Source organism: Saimiri boliviensis, chromosome 13 (assembly GCF_048565385.1).
Source record: "Saimiri boliviensis isolate mSaiBol1 chromosome 13, mSaiBol1.pri, whole genome shotgun sequence".
NCBI lineage: Eukaryota > Metazoa > Chordata > Mammalia > Primates > Cebidae > Saimiri > Saimiri boliviensis.
This window is the reverse complement of record NC_133461.1, coordinates 85,287,797-85,312,651: the sequence shown is the minus strand read 5'-3', so window position 1 is coordinate 85,312,651 and position 24,855 is coordinate 85,287,797. Positions and strand designations below refer to the sequence as shown.

General features: G+C 38.8%; 1 protein-coding gene across 2 annotated transcripts in view; it reads right to left on the bottom strand.

The window, feature by feature from the left end:
- GTF2E2 (general transcription factor IIE subunit 2) overlaps positions 1-24,855 on the bottom strand; it is an 83,600-nt gene that overhangs the window by 6,096 nt on the left and 52,649 nt on the right. For both annotated transcript variants that reach the window (XM_010348678.3, XM_074383907.1), the window contains one exon: positions 23,305-23,398. In XM_010348678.3, the coding sequence (XP_010346980.1) occupies positions 23,305-23,398 (94 nt within the window). The remainder of the gene's footprint in view (positions 1-23,304; positions 23,399-24,855) is intronic.

Below are 24,855 nucleotides of genomic sequence, written 5' to 3'. Positions count from 1 at the left end.
TCCTTTCATTTCAAAAGACCCTTCCTTGACCCACATAAGTTAAGAATAAAATCTGTGTAACTGACACAGAAGGGAAGAAAATGAGCCAACTTAACCAAAGAGGCTTTGCTTAAATTCCCAAATAGCGCACTCACATTTTGTCAGTGTTTAGCCCTTTCCTGTAAATGCAAAAGTAGCACAACAGTGTGGTCCAGGCCTTGGAGCCAGACGGCCTGGCTGTGAGCAGTTACCGCGAATCCCGCACAAAGTGGTCCAAGCACCTTAATTTTTCTGCCTCCATTTCTTCATCTACAAAGTAAGGATGATAATACTATCTGCCTCATAAAATAGTGAAGATTAAAGGAGTTAATACAGCACTGAGAATAATGCCTGCAAATGAAAGAGCACTATCTACACTATTACCATTATCATCACCACCACCTAACACCCATTATCATCTTCTGGGTGCTGGTGTCTTATAAAACATTTAAGAAAGTGACTAGCTACTAGATACAAAGTGATCTCATTTATGTAAAGTAGAAGAAACAAAAATTCTAAATATTTCTTAAAAAGCAAAAACACATACATATTAAACACATCGTAAAAATGTGGAAAATACACACCAATAGGTATCCTCAGAGAAAAGAATACAGTTTGCGTGGAGAATTTTCATTTTTTGCTCTATAGAGTCCTTGACAAAGGTTTTATTTATAATATGCAGAAATATTTGTGTATTGTTACTGTAATATTTTAAATAAATAACCTAAATATAAGGAGGATCATACTAATAATTCACGCACTGGCCACTTTTTCTTAGCCCCACATTAGGCTATGGTATTCTAGTGTTAGCATTAAGGTAATTCTTTGCCATTTAAAAAAAAAAAAAAAAAAAAGGTAGGCCAGGCCCAGTGGCTCATGCCTGTAATCTCAGAGCTTAGGGAGACGGAGGTGGGAGAACTGCTTGAGCCCAGGAGCTCGAGACCAGCCTAGGCAATATATTGAGACTCCATCTCAAAAATAAAAAAAAAATAAAAAAATGAGCCAGGCATGGTGGTGCTAGCCTGTAATCCCAGCTACTCAGGAGACTGAGGGGAGGACACCATGAACCCAGGAGTTTGTGCTCCAGCCTGGGAGACAAAGTGAAACCCTGTCTCTAAAACGGCAAGAACAAAACCAAATGCAGAATCTCAACCAGCAACACACCATGCCTTTCTCCCTTTTCCTTTAAAAACACGTGTTATCAACATGACTTCTTTTATCCTCAAAAGTCTCACTATATCCACTTTTCAGTTCCAGAAAATAGGACATTTCTCAACTTACCTTATACCCCCTCGTGATCTTACATTTTAGACACTATTAAAATAACTTCTCTTCTGTGCTACACAGAAAATGTACCCCCACCTAAGATGTCCACATCTTAATCCCCAGAACTTGTGAATACATTACCATATTTGGTATAAGGGACTTTGGTGACTAAGAATCTTGAGATGAGGAGATGATCTCAAGATTTAGATTCTGGATTGGAAGAATTAATACTGTTAAAATGTCCATACTACCCAAAGTGATCCACGAATTAAATGCAATCCCTATAAAAATTCCAAAGCCATTTTTCATAGACATAAAAAACAAAATTCTAAAATTATTATGGAAACACACACAAAACTGAATAGTCAAGGCAATCTTGAGCAAAAAGAATAAAACTGGAGGCACCACACTACTTCAAACTATATTAAAAAGCTACAGTAATCAAAACAGCATGGTAGTGGCATAAACAAAAGCCCAAAAATGAACTCATGCACTTACAACCAGCTGATCTTTGACAAAGGTGCCAAGAACACACAATGAAAGAAGGACTGTCTCTTCAATAAAGGGTGTCGAGAGAACTGAATATCCACATGCAGGAGAATGAAATGAGACCAGTGTCTCAAACCATATAGAAAAATCAACTCAAAATAGATTAAAGACTTAAGCATAAGACCTCAAACTATGAAAATACTTCAAGAAAACACAGAGAAAACAACACAACGTTGGCTAAGGCAATCATTTTTTGCATTTGATCCCAAAAGTTCAGGCCACAAAAGCAAACAAAGACAAATGATATTATAACAAACCAAAAAGCTTCAGCATGGCAAACTAAACAGAGTGAAGAGACAATCTATAGACTGGAAGAATATATTTGCAAGCAATACATCTAAAATGGGGTTAATATTACAAACTATAGGGCAGGCGCCATGACTCATGCCTATAATCCCAGCACTTTGGGAGGCCGAGGCAGGAAGACTGCTTCAGCCTAGGAGTTCAAGACCAGCCTGGGCAATATAGTGAGACCTCATCTCTACAAAAAACTGTTATCACACAAAAAGGAAAAAAAAAATGTTATCAGATTAGCTAAGCTTGGCGGTGTGCATTTGTAGTCCTAGCTACTTAGGAGGCTAAGGTGAGAGGATCACTTGAGCCCGGGAGGCGAAGGCTACAGTTAGCTGAGATCATGCCACTGCATTACAATCTGGGTGACAAAATGAGACGCTGCCTCCAAAAAAAAAAAATAAATAAAAAATAAAAAAAATAAAATAAAAATAAAATAAAATAAAAATACACACATATATGGAACTCAAAAAAACAGCAAATACAACAAAAACAAATAACCTGATTTTAAAAAAGACCTGAATATTGACTAGACATTTCTCAAAAGAAGATATACAAATGAGGCTGGGCACAGTGGCTCATACCTATAATCCCAGCACTTTGGGAGGCCAAGGCATACAGATCATCTGAGGTCAGGAGTTCAAGACCAGCCTGGCCAACATGGCAAAATCTCATCTCCACTAAAAAAGACAAATAGCTGAGAGAGGTAGCGGGTTCCAGTAATTCCAGCTACTCAGGAAGCTGAGGCAGGAGAATTACTTAAACCCTGGAGGCAGAGGTTGCAGTGAGTCAAGATCATGCCACTGCACTCCAGCCTAGATGATAGAGCAAGACTCCGTCTAAAAAAAAGAGAGAGAGAGAAAAAGAGAAGTACAATGAGATATTACTTCACACCTGTGAGAATGGTTATCCTCAAAAAGACAAAACATGAACTGATGAGGATGTGAGACACCTGTACACTGTAGATAACATGCACAGATGAGGATGTGAGAAAACTGTACACTGTAGATAACATGCACAGATGAAGAGGTGGGAAACCTGTACACTGTTGATAACATGCGCAGATGAAGAGGTGGGAAACCTGTACACTGTGGATAACATGCACAGATGAAGAGGTGGGAAACCTGTACACTGTTGATAACATGCACAGATGAGGAGGTGGGAAACCTGTACACTGTAGATAACATGCACAGATGAAGAGGTGGGAAACCTGTACACTGTTGATAACATGCACAGATGAGGTGGCAAACCTGTATACTGTAAATAACATGCACAGATGAAGAGGTGGGAAACCTGTACACTGTAGATAACATGCACAGAGGAAGAGGTGGGAAACCTGTACACTGTTGATAACATGCACAGATGAGGAGGTGGGAAACCTGTACACTGTAGATAACATGCACAGATGAGGAGGTGGGAAACCTGTACATTGTGGATAACATGCACAGATGAGCATGTGGGAAACCTGTACACTGTAGATAACATGCACAGAGGAAGAGGTGGGAAACCTGTACACTGTTGATAACATGCACAGATGAGGTGGGAAACCTGTACACTGTTGGTAACATGCACAGATGAGCATGTGGGAAACCTGTACACTATTAACATGCACAGATGAGGAGGTGGGAAACCTGTACACTGTTGATAACATGCACAGATGAGGAGGTGGGAAACCTGTACACTGTAGATAACATGCACAGATGAAGAGGTGGGAAACCTGTACACTGTTGATAACATGCACAGATGCGCATGTGGGAAACCTGTACACTGTTGATAACATGCACAGATGAGGAGGTGGGAAACCTGTACACTGTAGATAACATGCACAGATGCGCATGTGGGAAACCTGTACACTGTTGATAACATGCACAGATGAGGAGGTGGGAAACCTGTACACTGTAGATAACATGCACAGATGAGGAGGTGGGAAACCTGTACACTGTAGATAACATGCACAGATGCGCATGTGGGAAACCTGTACACTGTAGGTAACATGCACAGATGAGCATGTGGGAAACCTGTACACTGTTGATAACATGCACAGATGAGGAGGTGGGAAACCTGTACACTGTAGATAACATGCACAGATGAGGTGGGAAACCTGTACACTGTTGATAACATGCACAGATGAAGAAGTGGGAAAGGGAACACCTGTATGCTGTTGGTGGAAATGTAAATTAGTGTAGCCATTATGGAAAACTGTATGGAGGTCCCCCAAAAAACTAAAAACTGGAGTATCATTTGATCCAGCATCCTGCTTCTGGGTATTTATTATAAGGATCTGAACTCAGTATGTTGAGGAGATACTTGCACTCCCAGGTTCATTGCCGCGTTATTTACAATAGCCAAAGATCTATCTAAGTATCCATCAACAGATGAATGGATAATGAAAATATAATATATATACAAAATGGAATACTATTAGCCTTAAAACAGAAAGAAATTCTGTCATTTGCAACAACACAATAAACCTGGAGACATTGTTAAGTGAAATAAACCAGGCACCAAATGACAAAAACCGCATGTTTTCACCTCTGTGTGACATCTACAACAACTGGAACTCAACAGAAGCAGTGAGTAGAATGGTGGCTACTAGAGGCTAGGAGAGGGGCAATGAGGAGATGTTGGTCCACAGAAAAAAGAACCTTGAGAGGCAGGTTATCCTGGATTATTTGAGTAGACCCAATGGAATCACAAGGGTCCTTATGAAGGAAAGAGGCAGGCAGGAGAGCCTGAGTCAAGGCAGAAGCAGAGGTCAGAGTGATGCTGGGACATGAGCCAAGAAATTCAGGCAGTCTCTGGAAGGTAAAAAGGTAAGGAAATGAAATCTCCCTGTGAGTATCTAGCAACGGTACAGCCCTCCTGACACATTTGAGACTTCTGATCTCCAGAACAATAAGATGATAAATCTGTGCTGTTTTAAGCAACAAAGTTTGTGATTACATGTTATAGCAGCAACAGGAAACGAATACACACTGCCTGAGATTTTTCTTTTTAAAAAAGTACTGGCCCAGTGCAATGACTCACACCTGTAATCCCAGCACTTTGGGAGACCAAGGTGTGAGGATCGTTAGAGGCCAGGAGTTCCAGACCAGTCTGGACAACATTGAGACCTTCATCTCTACAAAAAAAAAATTTTAAATAAATTGGCCAGACATGAAGGCAGATGCCTGCAGTCTCAGCTAATCAAGAGGCTGAGGTGGGAGGACGGCTTGAGCCCAGGAGAGTTCAAGGCTGCTGCAGTTAGCTGCGACTGCGCCACTGCACTCCAGCCTGATAAACAGAGCAAGACCCTGTCTTAAAAAAAAAAATTTAAGCATAACTTACGTAGGCAGGATTATAAAGACAAATGACACTTCATCCTCAACATTTCAACAAGTATTTCTTGAGAATTCTGTCACTACAACGGTATGACCTGCTATCTGGACATCTATAAAGAACAGGCACCATCTGCCCCAATCTGTGCAGCAGGGGCTGGGCAGGATCAGAAGAACTTGGCAGCACTTGCTGTTCTTGGTGATCCTGCTGAAATCTCCACTGAGCAATGGCACTTCTTACTCGGGATAAACACCAGACACCAAAACAAAAAGGGAAGAAGCCGTGGGGTAACTTTTCACCTTGAAAACTGCTTTACAATGGGAGAAACATCATATTCTTTTGAACAACTTTAAAATTTTCCTTTTATTTTAGTAATGTGTAACTCACACAAATTAAAATCCTGCACATTTTAGTGTACAGTCCCTGATGTTCTGACAAGCATATGCTCATACAAACACCACCATGATAATGATACAGACAATTCCACAACCACAAACCACCCTATGCTCCTCTGCAGTCAATGTCTCTCTCCTCGGCCAGCCCCCGGCAACCACTGATCTGTTTCTATGGTTCTGTTTCCCAGGAATATCATAAACGTACAAATAAAATCACACAGCATGTCCCTTTGGAATCTGACTCCCCTCACTAAGCAGGATGCCGCTGAGATTCATCTGTGTCAGTCAGTCCTTTGGAATGTCAGTCCTTTGCTCCTTTTCGTTGCTGAGTTGTATTCCATTGTTAAGTATGTGCCATAGTTAAGGAGAAGTTAAGGGACAGTTAAAGGATGTGAGTTGTTTCCAGTTGGTGGTGGTTATGAAGAAAGCCAGCAGAAATACCCATGAATTTTACACAAATTTGGGTTAATACCTAAGAATGGGACGCCTGGGTCATATAGTAGTATATATTACAATGTAGAGATCTATACCTATTTATTTAACTTTCTAAAGGACAGTGGACCCATGTCTCACACCATACACAAAAATTAACTCAAAATAATCAAAGATGTAAATGCAAGGGTTAAAACTGTAACCTCTAAAGGTAAAAACAGAAGTCTATCTTCATGACCTTGGAAAAGGCAATGGTTTAGACATGACACCAAAAGTACAAGCAGCTAAAGAAAAAAAGATAAAGAATTTGATCAAAATTTAAAACTTTTTTTTTTTTTTTTTGGAGACAGAGTCTCACCCTATCACCCAGGCACAATCTCAGGTACAGTGGCACAATCTCAGCTGACTACAACCTCAGCCTCCCAGGTTCAAGTGATCCTCCTGCCTCAGCCTCCTGAGTAGCTGGGATTATAGGTGGGCACTACCACGCCCAGCTAATTTTTGTATTTTTAGTAGAGACAGCAGTTCGCCATGTTGGCCAGGCTGGTCTCAAACTCCTGACCTCAGAGGATCCACCTGCCTCAGCCTCCCAAAGTGCTGGGATTACAGGCATGAGCCACTGCTCCCGGCCCCAAAATAAAAACTTGTATACCTCATAAGACGCCATTAAGGAAGTGAAAAGACAACCCACAGAATGGAAGAAAATATCTGTAAAGCATGTATCTTACAATGGACATGTATGCAGAATAAAGAATTTTTAAAGCTCTGTAATAAAAGCACAAAACTATTTTTAAAATGGACAAAGGATTTCAATAAACATTTTGCCAAAGAAAATACGCAGATCAACCAGGTGTGGTGATTCACACCTGTAATTCCAGCACTTTGGGAGGCCATGGCACACACCTGTTGCCCTAGCTACTAAGGAGGCTGAGAAGGGAGGACTGCATGAGCCTAAGAGTTTGAGGCTGCAATGAGTTATGAACGTATCACTGCACTCAAGCCCAGGAAACACAGTGAGACCCTGTTTCTAAAGTAAAAAATAAAATATATAAATGGCCAATCAGCACACAAAAAGATGTTCAACATCATTAGTCATCAGGGAAATGCAAATCAAAATCACAGTAACATTTCACATCCACTAGGATGGCTAAAATCAGTGCTGGCAAGGGTGTGGGAGAAATTAGAACCTTCCAAAGTTGCTGGTGAGAATGTAAATTAATGGAGCTGCTTTGCAAAACAGTACCATTCCTCAAAAAGTTAACCATAGAATTACCATATGATGTAGCAATTCCACTCCTAGGTATACCTAAGAGAAATGAAAACACATCTCCACGTGAAAACTGGTATAGGTATGTTCATAGAAGTATTATTCATAGTAGCCAAAAAGTGGAAAAACCCAAATATTCATCAACTGATAAATGAAATGTGCATGGCTATACAATTGAATTTTTTTTACTCTAAGCACTTAATGCTCTTTATTTCCCTATAAGCACTGCCATAGCTGCAAACCATGAATTCTGACATACTGTGCTTTCACTTTCATTTAATTCAACAGTGTTTTTACTTCCCTGTGATTTCCTCATTGAACTACAGGTTACTTAAAGGTATTTAATTTCAGGCTGGGTGTGGTGGCTCACATCTGTACTCCTCACACTCTGGGAGGTCAAGGTGGGCAGATCGCTTGAGCCTAGGAGTTCAAGACCAGACTGGGCAACATTGCAAAACTCCGTCTCTACAGAAAAATACAAACATTAGCCAGGTGTGCCAACACACACCTGTACCCCCAGCTACTTGGGAGGCTGAGGTAGGAGGATCACCCGAGCCCAGGGAGGTCAAGACTGCAGTGAGCCATGATCATGTCACTGCACTCCAGCCTACACAGTGTGACTCTGTCTCAAAAAATAAATAAAATTATTTAATTTCCAAATGGACAGTTTCCAAATATAGCTAGCTCTGTTACTGATTTCTAGCCTAATTCCATTATGGCCTCCACACATCGCTCATATATAGTCATCCTTTGGCATCCATGGGGGATTGGTTCCAGGACTCTTACAGATACCAAAATTTATGGATGCTCAAGTCTCTGATAGCATATTCTCCCATGTACTTTAAATCATCTCTAGATTACTTATTATGCCTAATACAACTTAAACACCATGTAAATAGTGATACTGTATTGTTTACAGAACAATGACAAGGAAAATGTCTGCATGTGTTTAGTACAGACACAATTTTTTTCCAAATATTTTCAGTCTATAGTTGGTTGAATCCATAGATGCAGGATCAAAAGACATGGAAGGCAAACGATACTTTCAAGTCTTTCAAATGCAATTAAAGCTTGCTTTGTGGGACAGAATACCATCTATCTTGGTGAATATTCCAAATGCAATTGAAAAATATGCATAGGGCTAGGCACAGTGGCTCTCGCCTGTAATCCCAGCACTTTGGAAGGCTGAGACAGGCAGATCACTTGAGGCCAGGAGTTCAAGACCAGCCTGACCAACATAGTGAAATCCTCTACTAAAAACACAAAAATTAGCCAGATGTGGTGGTGTATGCCTCTAATTCCAGCTACTCAGGAGGCTGAGGCAGGGGAATCACTTGAACCCGGGAGGCAGAGGCTGTAGTGAGCCGAGATCGCACCATTGCCCTCCAGCCTCGGCAACAAGAGTAAAATGCCATCTTAAAAAAAAAAAAAAAAAAAAAAAAAAAGGAAATATATGCACAGGATTCTGCTGCTGTTGGACAGTCTCTTCTATAAATGGCAATTAGGTTAAATTAGTTGATGGTGCTCTTCGGGACTTCTGTATCTTAATTTTCCATCTATTTGTTTAATCAACTACTGAGAGAAGAATGTTGTAGACTCTAACTGTGGATGTATCTATTTCTCCTTTCAGTTTTATTCATTTTTAATTAATGTATTTTGGAGGCCTGTTGTTAGTTAGGTATTTAGGACTATTATATACTTGTAGAGAATTGATACCTTTATCATTATGTAATGTCTTTTTTTTTTTTGAGACAAAGCATGGCTCCGTCACCCAAACCGGAGTGCCGTGGCACAATCAGGGTTCATTGAAACCTCCAACTCCTGGGCTCAGGTGATCTTCCCAACGCAGCCTCCTGAGTAGCAAAGACTACAGGTGCATACCACCAGACAGAGCTGAGTTTTCTGTTTTTTGTAGAGATGAGATTTAATCACGTTGCCCAGGCTGGCCTCAGCTTCCCAAAGTGCTGTGATTACAGGCATGAGTCACCATGCCGAGCCCACAACCTTCTTTATCCTTGGTAGTTTTCCTGGCTCTGAATTCTACTCAGTCTGATATTAATACAGCCACCCTGATAGTGTTTGGACAGTACATCATTTTACATGCTTTTACTTTTAACCTGTCTACATTTATTTTTAATTTTTATTTTTTTAAGATGGAGTCTTGCTCTGTCACCCAGGCTGGAGCACACTGGTACAATCTTGGCTCACTGCAACCTCTGCCTCCTGGGTTCAAGAGATTCTTCTGCCTCAGCCTTCCAAGTAGCTAGGATTATAGGTGCATGCACCGCACTCAGCTAATTTTTGTATTTTTAGCAAAGACGGGGGTTTCACTATGTTGGCCAAGCTGGTCTCGAATTCCTGACTTCAGGTGATCCGCCCACCTCAGCCTCCCAAAGTGCTGGGATTGCAAGGGTGAGCCACTGCACCCAACCTAATCTGTCTATATTTAAAGTGAGTTTCTTATAGACAGTATATAATAGATGGCTGCAGGAATTTAAAGGAAAAAAAAAAAAAGTATATACTGGAGTCTTGCTTTTGTACCCAACTGGAAAATCTGTCTTAATCAGTGTGTTTAGACCATTTTCATTTAACACATTTAGGAATGAAGTCTATCACCTTGATCACTGTTTCTACTTGTTCTATCTACTCCTTGTTTTTTCCTTCTGTCTCTGTGTTCATTTAGATCAGCATCTCCACTATTGGCTTATTATTTATACTTTAAAAAATGTTTTTACATTTTTTACAACATACATAATTAATCACAGCCTAGCTTAGAGTAAGTCTTAGCATTTCATATTTAAAGACATCAGAACAGTATACTCCCAATTAGTGATCCCTTCTGACCTTTGAGCTAATTTGTCATAAATTTTATTTCACATACTATGCCCAAAACACAAAATATATTGCTAATATTTTTGATTTATGTTAATCTTTCAATCAGAAAACAAAAAAATATTTTTAAAAAATAAAAACTCTAGCTCCAAGACACTTATTTGTACAGATCCAAACGTCTAATGTCATACCCCCTCTGCCTGAACAACTTCCTTTAATACTTCCAGTAGTGCAGGTCTGAGGGCAGTGAATTCTCTCCATTTCTGTTTCTCTGTGAGAGTATTTCTCCTTTATTTTTGAAAGATTATTTTTGCCTGGTACAGTGGCTCACATCTGTAATCCTAACATTTTGGAAGCTGAGGAGGGCAGATCACTTGAGCCCAAGAGTTCAAAACAAGCCTGGGCAACATGGTGAAAACACATCTCTACTAAAAATACAAAAAATTAGCTGAGTGTAGTAGCATGTACCTTTAGTCCCAGCTACTCAGGAGGCTGAGATGGGAGGATCAATTGAGCCCTGGGGGCAGAGGTTGCAGTCAGCGAAGACTGCATCACTCAACTCCAGCGTGGGCCACAGAGTGAGACCATATATAAAGAAAAAAAAGAAAAGAAAAGGAAAGATTATTTTTGCTGTGTATGGAATTCTGGGTTGAAAGGATTTTCTCCTTTTTGGCCCTTTAAAGCTGTGCTGCTATAAAAACAGCATACAATGCTGCACTCCCCGCAACCCCCTAGAAAGTATAAAAGTTCAAGGTGCTGGAATTGTCCCAGTCTAGGCAGATCCTCAAATTCTGAACACTTAAATCCCTTCGCATTTCCATAGAATTCTTTCATCTCCGTGTAGGGCTCTAATGAGCCCCCAGAAACTGTAAAACTCTCATCATCAAATGCAACTGAAGCATCATAAAATGAAAAGTCTGGGAATTATGTGTAGGTTGCCATGACTTAACTCATTATTTTCATTTCCTTAATAAAATATATCTCAAAATTAAAAAAAAATTTTTTTAAAAGATGTGCTGCATAAATATTAGCTGGGCATAGTGGTACACGCCTATAGTCCCAGCTGCTCGGGAGATTGAGGCAGGAGAATCACTTGAACCTGGGAGGCAGAGGTTGCAGTGAGCCAAGATCACACCACTGCACTCCAGCCTGGGCCTCAAAAAAAAGAAAAAAAAGATGTACTGCATTTATCTTTTGAGTCTGCACAGTTTCTATTAAGAACCCTGCTTTAATTATTTTTTTCCTCTGGAACTAGTCTCTTTCTTCTGACTGCCTTGATATTTTTTTTCATATTCTGCAGTTTGACTATGACATGTCTTGGTGTTTTTCTGTCATATGCTTGGTTTGGGGGATGAGCCATTTGTGTTCTCTGAGCTTCTCAGATCTTTGGTGTCCATCATTACTTTTAAAAAATTTTTTGGTCATTTTATCTTCAAGCATTTCTTCTGCCCCATTTTCTTTCTCTTTTCCCTCTCAGACTTTAATTACACATTCAGACCACTTGATACTGTCTCACAGCTCATGGGTGCTCTGCACTATTTTTTTTCACACTTCAGCTGTATTCAAGTTCACAGACTTCATAGCATTTCATATGTGGTGTAAAGACAATAGAACAGTATACTCTCAATCACTGACCCCTACGCCAAGTTTAATAATGAGCTTGTTGAAGACATTTTTCATCTATGTTACTGTCATTTTCATTTTCAGGATTTATTTTATTTTCTTACAGTGTCTCTCTCTATCTGCTGAAATATCCTACCTGACCATACAAGTTGCCTGCCTTTTCTACTAGAGATCTTAACATACAAAACAGTTATTTTCAATTCTATGTCTGGTAGTTTCAAAGAATCTGGTCTTAAAAATGTCCTGTCTCAATGGAGGGTTGTTCTTCCTTCCTTCTTTTTATGCCTCAAAAACTTTTCTGAAAGCAGGATATCCTCTGTAGGACAGCTGAGACTGTGGTAAATAGTTCTTATGCCTGGGAAATGGGCCCGCCTTTCCTTCTGCCAGATCGTTACTGTGTAGAGGTTGAGTCAATCTATTGTCAGGAAAGGAGCGTGGTTTGGAATTTATTGCTGCTATGGTTACCCCACAACGGACCACCAGCTTCAAACTGTTAGGGCAGCAGCTGGTTTGCCAGAGGGTATTTTCCTAAGTGTCTGTTTGACCTTCAGCTTTTGGTCTTCCTTTTACACTGCATCTGAGCTGGCCTGCCTCTAAGGTCTTGCACCTTTCACAGACTCCACTGTTACCTGTCAGTCCACAGCTGTTAGCCTGGTATAAGCAGGAAGATTCTCTGACATTAGGATTAAGCCTTGGTCTCAGGCAAACACTGTCTTCCTTGGTGCCCAGGGCGTGGCCTTCTCAGTGCTCCTGCCCTTTCTCCTCCACTAAAGTTCTGGGCCTAGCGCATGTTCCTCTCCCTTGCCAAGGACAAAGGATTTTTTCTGTTCTCTTTCCACAGTGGTTTAAGGCCCTTATAGGAGGAAAGAAGGGAAGAAGGACTCAGACAGGGCTTCATGTCTTTCCAAAATGATCTACTGTCCCCCTCCTCCAAGGGGAACAGTAAGGGACACTGTCTCAGTACCCACACCCTAGCCTCAATCCTTTTTGTAAGCATACAACGAAATCTGTGGAGAAGAGCCAGTGAGTGGATACAAATTCCCCTGTGTCTGTAGCCCCCAGGCAATCTCTGTTTTCTTGCTGGTCCACACTAATTTCATTAAACTTTAACTGAATCCTCCTGCATGCTGTTCACTTTGTCTCAGGTAAACAAGCGCTCATGTCTCACCTTTCCATGGCGGGAGTCACGCCTGTCTCTCCTTACAGTCTAGGTTGGGTCATTTTCCTGCAACCCCAGCTAACTGATGGATTCAAGAAGATTATCAGCGTGCAGATTTCTCGGGTTTATTGTTGTTGTTAAGCGTAGGAACGATGCTTTCTCTAGCTTTCTCCACTCTAAGTAGAAGCTAAAAGTCCCCAACTACCTGCTTTTTAGCCAAACTTTAAAGGCTATGTAATAAATGTGACTAGCTTTGCTAACTACAGGCATATATGAAAGAAAATAATTTCAGGTCAAACTTCCAGCTCAGAAATAAAAATACCTCTGTAATCCCAATAAAGCCTGCAAAATTATTGTTTTAAAATGTATACAATAAACAGAATTTTACATGTCAAATGTATTATTATAGCTGCTGAAGAAACTACATCATACAAAAGAATAGTTCTGGTATTTTGATCAATGTGTTAACTTCTAATTTATCAATAAGTGAAAACTGTATTTGTTTCTTTAGAATAGGTGTTACATATCTGCATAACAAGTCAACTGTGTACTTCTATCTATATAACAATAAAGGCAAAATGGGAAAAAGTGCATATGAAAAACATACCTTTTACTCATGGGTTGATTTCATTCACTATGCTTTCTACCAAGACTTACTTGCACTGCGAAATTTCAGTTCCTTGGAAGACTGAAATTGCTTTGCTTTTCTACCTGATATGCACATAAGCTTATATGAACAGGCCTCTTGTGACACAATAACAGAGGTAATATTACCTACATAAATACTGGCAGCAATGGCCTGGAAAGCTGATCTGCTATTAATGTACAACCAAAAAGAACACATAACATTATACATTTTCATGGCACAATGGAACTGAAAGTACACTTAAAAATTTTTTATTTAACTATTTACTTTTACTTAAAGTCACTGGAGCTATTTTCAGAGAAAAATCCTGAATAAAATCTCTTCAATTTTTAAAAATAAAACATGTATACTTAATCCCTGTCTTTCCTTAGCACAATGCTGTTGCAATATTTAAATATGACATCTACTATGTAAATGTATCACAGCTGCATAAATACTTAAGATGAATACTGGAACATAGGGTCAAATTTTAGAGGTACAGTCTCACAGGATCTCAAATTTAATTACTTTTTAACAGATGTGGGGACAAAATGTCCAGCTGACAAACAGAAATAACCTGGTTTTAATTTTATAAAATGAGTGAAAGAAAATGAATTTTTAAAACAAGACAATCTTTGGCTAGGCATGGTGGCTCACATCTGTAATCCCTACACTTTGGGAGACCAAGGAAGGAGGATCGTTTGGCCCAGGAATTCAAGACCAGTCTGGGCAACAGAGCCAGACTCCCTATTTACAAAAATTAATAAAATAAAATAAAAACAAGATAATCTTTATGTTCTATGAGGTTGTCAAAGTCAAGTAAAAACACTCAATCAGCATTTGTGAGGACATGAAGAAACAGATTCCTTCTCATTTACTACTGTGGAGGTATAAATTGGTCTAATTTTACTATAGAGATTTGGTAAGGCATTAGGATTTTTTAAAGTATGTCTATCTTTTGATCCAGCAATTCAACCTCAAGAAAATGTACACACAGCACTATTTATAACATGATAGAGCAAAAAATAATACCCAAAAAAAAAGCAAGCTGACCCGGGCATGGTGCTTCACGCCTGTTATCCCAGCACTTTGGGCAGCTGAGGCAGGCAGATTACTTGAGGTCAGGAGTTCAAGACTAGCCTGGCCAACTTGGCGAAACCCCATCTCTATTAAAAATAAAAAAAATTGGCCGGGCATGGTGGTGCACACTTGTAACCCCAGCTACTCAGGAGGCTGAGACAGGAAAATCTCCTGAACCTGGGCAGCAGATTGCAGTGAGCCAAGATTGTACCATTACATTTCGGCCTGGGTGACAGAGCGAGCAAAAAAAACAGAAACAAAAACAAAAACAAAAAAACTTTCCATCTGTGGAGTTATGTCTGGAAATGCGCCAGAAAAAAACTGTTTTAGAGTATATCAACAAAATAGAATACTACATAGCCATTTATAAAATAACGATCTAAAGCTGCATCAGCCCCACATCAGGGACTCAAAAGTGGTAGCTACTACAAGAATCCTTTATTCTTAAGATAAAAGTGAAATTGTTTAAGTTTCCAGTAAGAAAAAAGGTACCAGCAATGGGGGAAAAGACTGTCACTGGAATTCTCATCAGAAACACCAAAAGCAGTAACATCACTGCAAAAAGTCAGCACAAATGTGGCCTGAGACTGCTAAACTGGCTTTGTTTCTTTGCTATCTGTTTAAACAAATACAACACTATAAAACCACTGAGTCAGTGACCAGACAGATAAGCAAATAACCAGCTAAGTAGAATTAAAACAACTAGCACTGTGGGTACTATTTTATTTTTCCAATACTAATAATAGTTAACATTATCGTGCTCTTACTTTCTACCAGATTCTGTTCCAAGTTCCAAGCACTTTTATTTATACTCTCTCATTTAATCCTCAAAGACAGTGAATAACAATACTATTATTTCTATTTTACAGATGAATCTCAGAGAGGTTAAGTGTCTTGCATAAGCTAGTAAGGGGCCGAACAAAGATAAAAACTACATGGAGTAAGTAAATCTTTTGTAGAATAAAAAAATTAAAAACAGCTGGGCGCGGTGGCTCAAGCCTGTAATCCCAGCACTTTGGGAGGCCGAGGCGAGTGGATCACGAGGTCGAGAAATCGAGACCATCCTGGTCAACATGATGAAACCCCGTCTCTACTAAAAATACAAAAAAAAAATTAGCTGGGCATGGTGGCTCCTGCCTGTAATCCCAGCTACTCAGGAGGCTGAGGCGGGAGAATTGCCTGAACCCAGGAGGCAGAGGTTGCGGTGAGCCGAGATCGTGCCATTGCACTCCAGGCTGGGTAACAAGAGCGAAACTCCGTCTCAAAAAAAAAAAAAGAAAAGAAAAAATTAAAAACAAAATTTAAAAAAGATAAAACCTACAGTCTAATTCCTCAGCACCGACCTCTTAACTATCACATTTATACCACCTTTAAATGAATAAGCTCTTGATTTAAGGAAAGAAATGCCTTTGAAAAATAAGATGCATGCCTAGGTCCAACTACTCTGTGTTCACTTCTATACTGGATTAAAAAATTACTGCACAATCAATTCCCTCCTTACTTGAGCTATATTTCAGTTTAGGACAAGGCTTCTATTACAGACAGAAAGAACCCTCGGTGTGCCTGGAAGTGTGCGCGCTCGACATTTCCTCTCTGTGGATAAGGTTGCCACCTAGTGGAACAAAATGAAAATCTGCATCAACACAAAGCATAAAGGATTCTGAGGCATAAAAAGGGGAAGGGGGAGAGACGAATGTTAAAACGTGTGTCGATTTTGAATGGGTCTTCCATGGAAAGACACATTCCTTATATCATTAACAGAAAACTGTTTTGTTTTGTGTTTTTTATTACCGATTTACATAATACTGGCACTTTCAACTAAAAGACTGGTGGCACCTTACCCAAGGTCCCGGCACGTGGCCGTTCCCTCTGGTGTCTCTACAGCACTGTGTGAACACCAAAATAACAAAATGCAAACAGCTGAACTATGCTTCCTATGTCATTCTATCCCCTCAGCCTGAAAGGTTAAGGACAGCAACCTCATTCACTATGATCTTCCTTCCACCATCAAGTGTGCAGAACGACAGGAGCCAAGCAAAGGAGTCTGGAGACACTGAATCTCAATTTTCCTCTATTCTATCAACATAAACTGGACCTTTAACCAAGTTCCCAGCAAGGCAAGTTTGTTCTCCAGGGAACATTTGGTAATGTCTGGAGATACTTTTGGTTGTCACACTGCAGGGAAGCTGAGCTGCTGGTATCTAAACAAGCCAGGGATGCTATCAATGCCCTACAATGCACAGGACCACCTCACATCAAAAAAACAAATCACTCCACCCCAAATGTTAACACTGCCAACATCGAAAACCCTGCTTAACTTCCACTATCCTTTTTAAGAGGGACACAGATCAGTGAAAAATACTAGTTTGTAATAGTAATCTGAGCCTACAAACCCAATTCTGTTTAACAGAAATAAAGTACTTTTAATACACATTTTCTAGGAATATACAATGTATATTGTACATACAATACAGAATTATTTACCATGATAAATCATAGAAGAAATGTACTTTGTATTTTTCAGAACTTTACCAAGAATTCTTTACCACTTAAGGAAAACAGCAGTTATGAAATCTAAGTTGCCAATACATCACATATATTAGACCATCTGTGGCTATCATCTTCATAGTGACTTTCATTTCTATTCCATTTGCATTCTAGGATAACTGCTTGAACATTTATACATTTTTGAAATTTTTTTTTTTTTCTTTTTTGAAACAAAGCCTTGCTCTGTTGCCCAGGCTGGAGTGCAGCGGCATGATCTTGGCTCACTACAACCTCCACCTCCCAGGTTTAAGCAATTCTCGTGCCTCAACCTCCCAAGTAGCTGGGATTACAGGCATGTGCCACCATGCCCAGCTAATTTTTTTGTACCTTTAGTAGAAACCCCACCATGGGGTTTCACCATGTTGGCCAAGCTGGTCTCTAACTCCTAACCTCAAGTGATCTGCCTAAGCCAGGCCTCCCAAAGTGCTGGGATTACAGGCTAAGACACCACACCTGGCTGAAATAAATTTTTAAATCATAAAAACATATTTTTATTTCTCCTTTACACTGCCCTTAGGGATTACACTGACTCTTCAAGAAAGTATGTTTATCAGTAGGTTATATTATCTATGAGCTTAATTTCACAAGCGCAAAGATGATGTTACAAAGCATTTGTTATAAAAAGTGTTCACTGTCTTTGGGAGGCCAAGGCGGGCAGATCATCTGAGGTTGGGAGTTCAAGACTAGCCTGACCAACATGGAGAAATCCTGTGTCTATTAGAGATACAAAATTAGCCAGGCATTGTGGCATATGCCTATAATCCCAGCTACTAGGGAAGCTGAGGCAGAAGAAAAGCTTGAACCAGGGAGGCAGAGGTTGCGGTAAGCAGAGCTCGCGCCACTGAATCCTAGCCTGGGAAACAAGAGTGAAACTTCATCGCAAAACAAAAAAGAAAAAAAAATGTTCATTGAATCTGGTGAAACAAAAACCACTCTAGAAAAAAAAAAACAAAGGCCTTCCTACGGTCTTTGTTTTTGCTATTCCCCCTGCCTGGATGCTTGCCTTACAGTCCCACACGTGGACACTATGCGGACCCCTGGCAAGGCTAGCTCCACCTCATTTCTCCTGTTTTACTTCAGTTCACCTTTTTTTTTTTTTAACACAGGTTGTATCTGAACCTTCACCACCCCCACCTTACCACAGAGCTCATTTATTTCCTTACTAGCATTTCACACAATCTGCAATATTTTCAATTTTTGTATATTGCCCCCCTTCAGAATGGAAGCTCCAGAAAGACAGGGACTGAGCTATCTTATACCCTATATTTAACAAAATGACTAGGGCACTTGGCAGGAGATCATTAAATATTTTTTGAATAAACAGGCTTATGAATAAACATTAATAGATTATAACAAAAATCCCAGAAACTGTCAACAAGGAAATAAAAAGACAACCGAGGCCGGGCGCAGTGGCTCAAGCCTGTAATCCCAGCACTTTGGGAGGCCAAGGCGGGTGGATCACGAGGTCAAGAGATCGAGACCATCCTGGTCAACATGGTGAAACCCCATCTCTACTAAAAATACTAAAAATTAGCTAGGCATGGTGGCGTGTGCCTGTAATCCCAGCTACTCAGGAGGCTGAGGCAGGAGAATTGCCTGAACCCAGGAGGCAGAGGTTGCGTTGAGCCGAGATCGCGCCATTGCACTCCAGCCTGGGCAACAAGAGCGAAACTCCGTCTCAAAAAATAAATAAATAAATAAATAAATAAAATAAAATAAAAAGACAACCGAGAATAAAAGAATGAACAGAAATTATACCATTTCCAAGTAAATGATGGGGAGATTACAACACATAATAAAGACAATAAATGTAAAATGACAGAACTGATTCAAAAGTTAAAACCAGCCATATGCCTTCTATGGAAACACCTAAAACAAAAAATAGAGAGACAGACAGAAAATAAAAGATGGGCAAAATACATCAAATTTTTAAAAAGCCAGAGGTTAAGAGAGTCAGATGAGATAAAGCCGGGCCTCAAGGAAAAGAACATTAAATACAACCAAAAGAGACACTTTATAATGATTTTGAACACAATTCTTAAACTATGACTGCCAAGAACGTTTATAAACTAAAAACTCTGCATGAAAATATAACAAAACAGTAACTCCAGGAAATATCAGGCGGGAAAAAAAGTAAAAGTTGTGAGAGATTCTAATGTTTGCTCAGTCACTGCTTAGATCAAGCAGTCAAAAAATAAATATGTATATAGATGGAAATCTGATAGATTGTATTTTCTATTAAAATGAAAACACAACAAACAACAAAAATAAGTAGTTCACAGAGAAACAAAGAAAGAATAAATACAAAAAATGTGGAATAAAAAGAGAAAATAACAAAGAGAAAAATTAAGTCCTAAGGCTACACTGTAAAATCGCACTACTAAATTTGAAAGTTTAAAATGAATGATTTTCAGGGAAAACAAAAATTATCAAAATTGACTCACAAGATAGAAAACTTAAAGACATAAGCAAATAAAACATTAAGAATGTTGCCAAGAAAGCAACAAGCCAGATGTATATGCTTCCACATTTTTAAGGAATCTACTATTCTCATAAGAAATGAGTGGGGAGGGGAAGAAAAACTTTTCTTTTTATGAATCCAGCATAATAACCATAACTAAAATCTGACAAAGCACACAAAAAAGAAAACTGACCATACTGAAACAACTGTCCTAAATATACTAATATAAAGAACCTATAAATACATAAAGCCAAAGAAAGGTTATCCTATGAGTTAGGATGGTTCAATATTAAGAAACATAGTAGTACATTTCACCATAAATTAAATAAGTTAGCAACAACAAAGATCTCAAAAGACGCAAAAATATTTTTTCAATTTACTTCTGCAGTATTTTCCTGATTTCTATGGCTACTTCATAAAAAATACATAGCCAATGTGTAAGCTACGTAAAGGTATTTGCTTCAGCATTGTTAACTATTTAAAAACCCATTGGTCAACATGGTGAAACCCCGTCTCTACTAAAAATACAAAAAATTAGCTGGGCATGATGGCGCATGGCTGTAATCCCAGCTACTCAGGAGGCTGAAGCAGAACTGCCTGAACCCAAGAGGCAGAGGCTGCGGTGAGCCGAGATCGCGCCATTGCACTCCAGCCTGGGTAACAAGAGTGAAACTCTGCCTCAAAAAAAAAAAAAAAAAAAAAAAAACAATTAATCAGGTACACACAGTGGAGTACTAATCGGCCATACATCTTTATGGAATATTTGCAATGCTGAGAAAGCAAACTAAAAGAGTAAACATCAAATTACTTACAGAACTCGTTCCTGATTATGTAAGATTTTACTAACAAGCATTTTATCACAGGACATGTATCACATTATGTGATGCATGTTTAATAGTAATATTAAACTCCAACATATGTGATGCATGAGTTTAATGTTTAATGTTACTATTTTACTCTATGTACTGCTACACTGTTACTGTTTTCTAGTGGGGAAAAGTGAAAGCTCTCATTTTGCCCCTATGAGCCACGTAATAAGGAAACAGGAAAGAGTTTAGGCCAACAAAGGCCATATAAAATGAGAAAGGTCAAATAAAATGACGGCGGTAATATTAAGGAAATACAGATAAAAGATGCACAAACAGGAAAAAGCAGAGCAAAGTTAAAACAATGGCATCCACAGAAAGAGCACACAAGGGGCAGTGACAGCCTAGTGTGTGGATTACATGAACACCTGAGCCTCCCACGGCTAAACACAGTGTATTCCTCAAATAACCCCAAAGAAATACTACTCAGAAATTCTAGAGTTTCATGTGCACTCTTACAAAGCTACTGCAATCTCTTTCCTATCAACCACTCGCCTCAAGTTAGACATCTTTTTACACAACAGACATTCTACACTATGCTGCCATCTGCAGAGCAGAATTAACACTAAAATTCCCACCAAGAACGTTTAAATATGATGTTTGTTGAAGGCATCAAACTAAATGATGGAAAAACTAAAACTGAACTAGTGATATAACTATATTGGGAGAAGAGCGACAAGTACAGGAAAGAGAAATGACAGTAAGTCACACATGTTTAAAGTTTAAAAAAAAAAAAACAAGAAACAATAGCATAAGCATATTTGGCAATTGGGAAAAAACCGAAGAACCCAAAACAAAACTAGTTAAGTAGCTGCCACAAAAGAAAGAGAAGCTAGAGAAGGGAAAGGCATGTCTGCCTTTTATTACAGCATTTTATTCTCTATTTGAACTTGCTCTACTTGTAAGTATTTTTAAGTACTGCAAATATTTTCCAAAATGAGTTAATTACACCTAAGAAAAAAGGAATCAGTTATTTCTTAGAGGGTTACAGGTTTTTTTTTTTTAAGCTCAGAAATATCTTGAATGGTTTTTAAACTTTTTTTTTTAAAGACAGGGTTTCACTCTGTCACTCACTCAACCGAGGCTGGAGTGCAGTGGCACGATCAGCTCACTGCAACCTCAAGCTCCTGAGTTCAAGCAATCTATCCTCCTGTCTCAGCCTCACAAGTAGCTGACCACAGGCATGCACCACCAAGCCTGGCCAATTTTTATGTTTTTTTGTAGAGATAGGGTCTCACTTTTTTGCCCGAGCTGGTCTTGAACGCCTGGCTTCAAGTGATCCTCATGCCTTGGCCTCTGAAAGTGCTGGGATTAGAGGCAGGAACCACCATGCCCAACCTTAAATGTTTTTAAAAGCAAAGGCAACATTCCAGGTAACGAAGATTAAAAGTAATATAAAAATTGCCAAGCAGTGCAGAAGTCTTTGTTCAATAGGCACCAATCACTACAATGGATAGGATAAGTTTACTACATACTTGCTGTGTTATATACAAAAGCTTATTAGAAACAGCACCATCAAACAACTGGAATATGCCACAAATTTTTATTTAATGAACATTTACTGTCAACCAATTACATGTAAAATACTCAACTGGGATTTTCACAAAAATACAATTTCCTAAAACAACTTTAGGCAAACTAAAGCCCTACCTACCAGAACCACAAGCCTGGGTATCTATAGTCAAATAGATAACAAAAGGAAAACTTAAGGTTACTGCACAAATCACAAAATCAAAATCAAGACATTTACTCACTACTAGAGGGATAAGACTTATAAATATATTTGTTATACAAAATTACTAATTCAGTAGAATCTCTTTTATTTAATGCTATATAGAAGCGCCAATAGGACTACTAGGCAGGCCACACCAATAGTCTCACATTTGGAGTTTATGAATATTTTGCTCTATGTACTTCAGCATTTTACTGTTAATTTCCATTATTTTGAAATTGTATAAGTAAACTGATATTCAATTATTTTCCTGACATTTTATAAAACTTCCAAGGTAATACAAATTTACAGTTAAATACCATTACATTTGCTAAAATGGCAATTTCTACTTGAACAAGAAATTTTTCATCATTAAACCTTTGTTTAATGATGAAACATTAATGATGAAACATTAAACAAAGGTTTAAAATACAGCTTAGCATCCAACTCCAAATTTCCAAAAAGAAAAACATCATCTTCTTCCTATTCAATTTGGTAACTGAAAGATTTATAAGGTAAGAGAATACTATTCACCAATAAAAGTTTATTCTTTTTCTCATCCTGCATCAAGCTTTTTTATCAGGATATGAACTTATATTTGTAAAAGTATAAAAATAAAGAAACAAACTCGTTTGGCACAGCTGAGCTACAAACATAAGAAATTGTGAACTGAGATGTTAAGTACAATTAACCTAAAACCTTTCAAATCACATATTTCAAATTGCATTCTAAGAAACAATATGTTAGACATAGCTAAAAAAAAAAAAAGATTTAAATTATAATTGTATTACAAATATAAACTTTACCACCATAAAATTGTAATATACTTGCAAACTAAACAAAGCATAATACAGAAAGACTCACCTTCATCCACAGAAAACTGACAGCTCTTATCATTGAAGAAAAGTATTTTCTTCTTATCAGGACGATTTACAAATAGTATCTGGTCCCCCAAAGCCTTAAAGATAGATAAAACAAAAATTTTTCAGTTAACTCCAAATTACCTCACCAAAAAAAATTTTCACACAATAAAGGACTTTCATTTCCTTAACCCACTCAGTGTACCACCACAGGGTCCACTGGACCCAATTTTAGTTTTTGTTTTGTTTTTAAGAGACACCCAGACTGGAGAGCAGTGGCACAACTACAGCTCACTGCAGCTTCAACCTCTCAGGCTCAAGCAATCCTCCCACCTCAGCCTCTGGAGTAGCTGGGACCACAGGTGCACTGCCACCATGTCTAGTTAATGTTTTTAAGTTTTTGTAGAGAAAGGGTCTCACTATATTGCCAGAGCTGGTCTTGAACCACCGGGCTCAAACAATATTCCCGCCTCAACCTCCCAAAGTACAGGGAATACAGGCATGAGCCACTCCACCAAGCCCCAATTTTAGTTTTAGAGTTTCTTTCTTAAGCACTTTTTTTTGGTTGGTTGGTTTGTTTTTTGGTTTTTTTTTGGGGGGGAGGGGGGCAGAGTCTCACCCTGTTGCCCAGCCTAGAGTGCAATGGCACAGTCTGGGCTCACTGCAACCTTCTATCTCCTTGGTTCAAACGATTATCCTGCCTTAACCTCCTGAGTGGCTGGGACAATAGGCGAGCGCCACAACGCCCACTTAATTTTTTGTTTGTTTAGCAGAGATATAGTTTCACCATGTTGGCCAGGCTGGTCTCGAACTCCTGACCTCATGATCCACCCACCTTGGTCTCCCAAAGCGGCATGAGCCACCTCACCCAGCAGTTCTATTTTTAAAAAAATTAATATTTCACAACTTGTATTCTTAGATGTCTTCCAAAGAACAAAAAGAAAATGTGTTTCACTTAAAACAAAATAAAATTCCATCTTTGTTGCAATTACTATTTGGGTCCATGGGACTCTTTTACTAATCTAAGATGCATAATGGAATCTTGGTGTTCTTACTTTTCCTCTACCTTGAGATATTTTGCTACTTACTAATCATTACCTGTCAATTATTTCCATTTGTGCTTTTAAAATGCTAAAATAGTAAGAAAACAGAAGAATGATTAAATCACCTAGAAATGTGATGCAATAGTGAAATATTATGGGCATCCTTCTGTTTGCTCACTGCATTGCCCAAAGTATTACATTACACCTTTTCAATAACATATAAAAGACTGGAAGAGTCTTCTTCCTGTCTTTTTAACTTTTATTGAGCACACCTGACAAAAAAAAAAATTAGTTATTTTCTACACTTGAGAGCAAAGACAAGAAAACTGACAAAGGACATTTCACAATTAGATGAATAAAAATATGAATGCAGAAAGTGAAATAGCAGCACTCTAGACTATCCGGTAAAAATTCATCATAGGAATAAAGTCTCAAGCTATGATCTTTAGTTGACAATAACACAAGTGAATAATCTCAAGCTTAAGAATCAACAAGTGAACAAGATGCTTCTA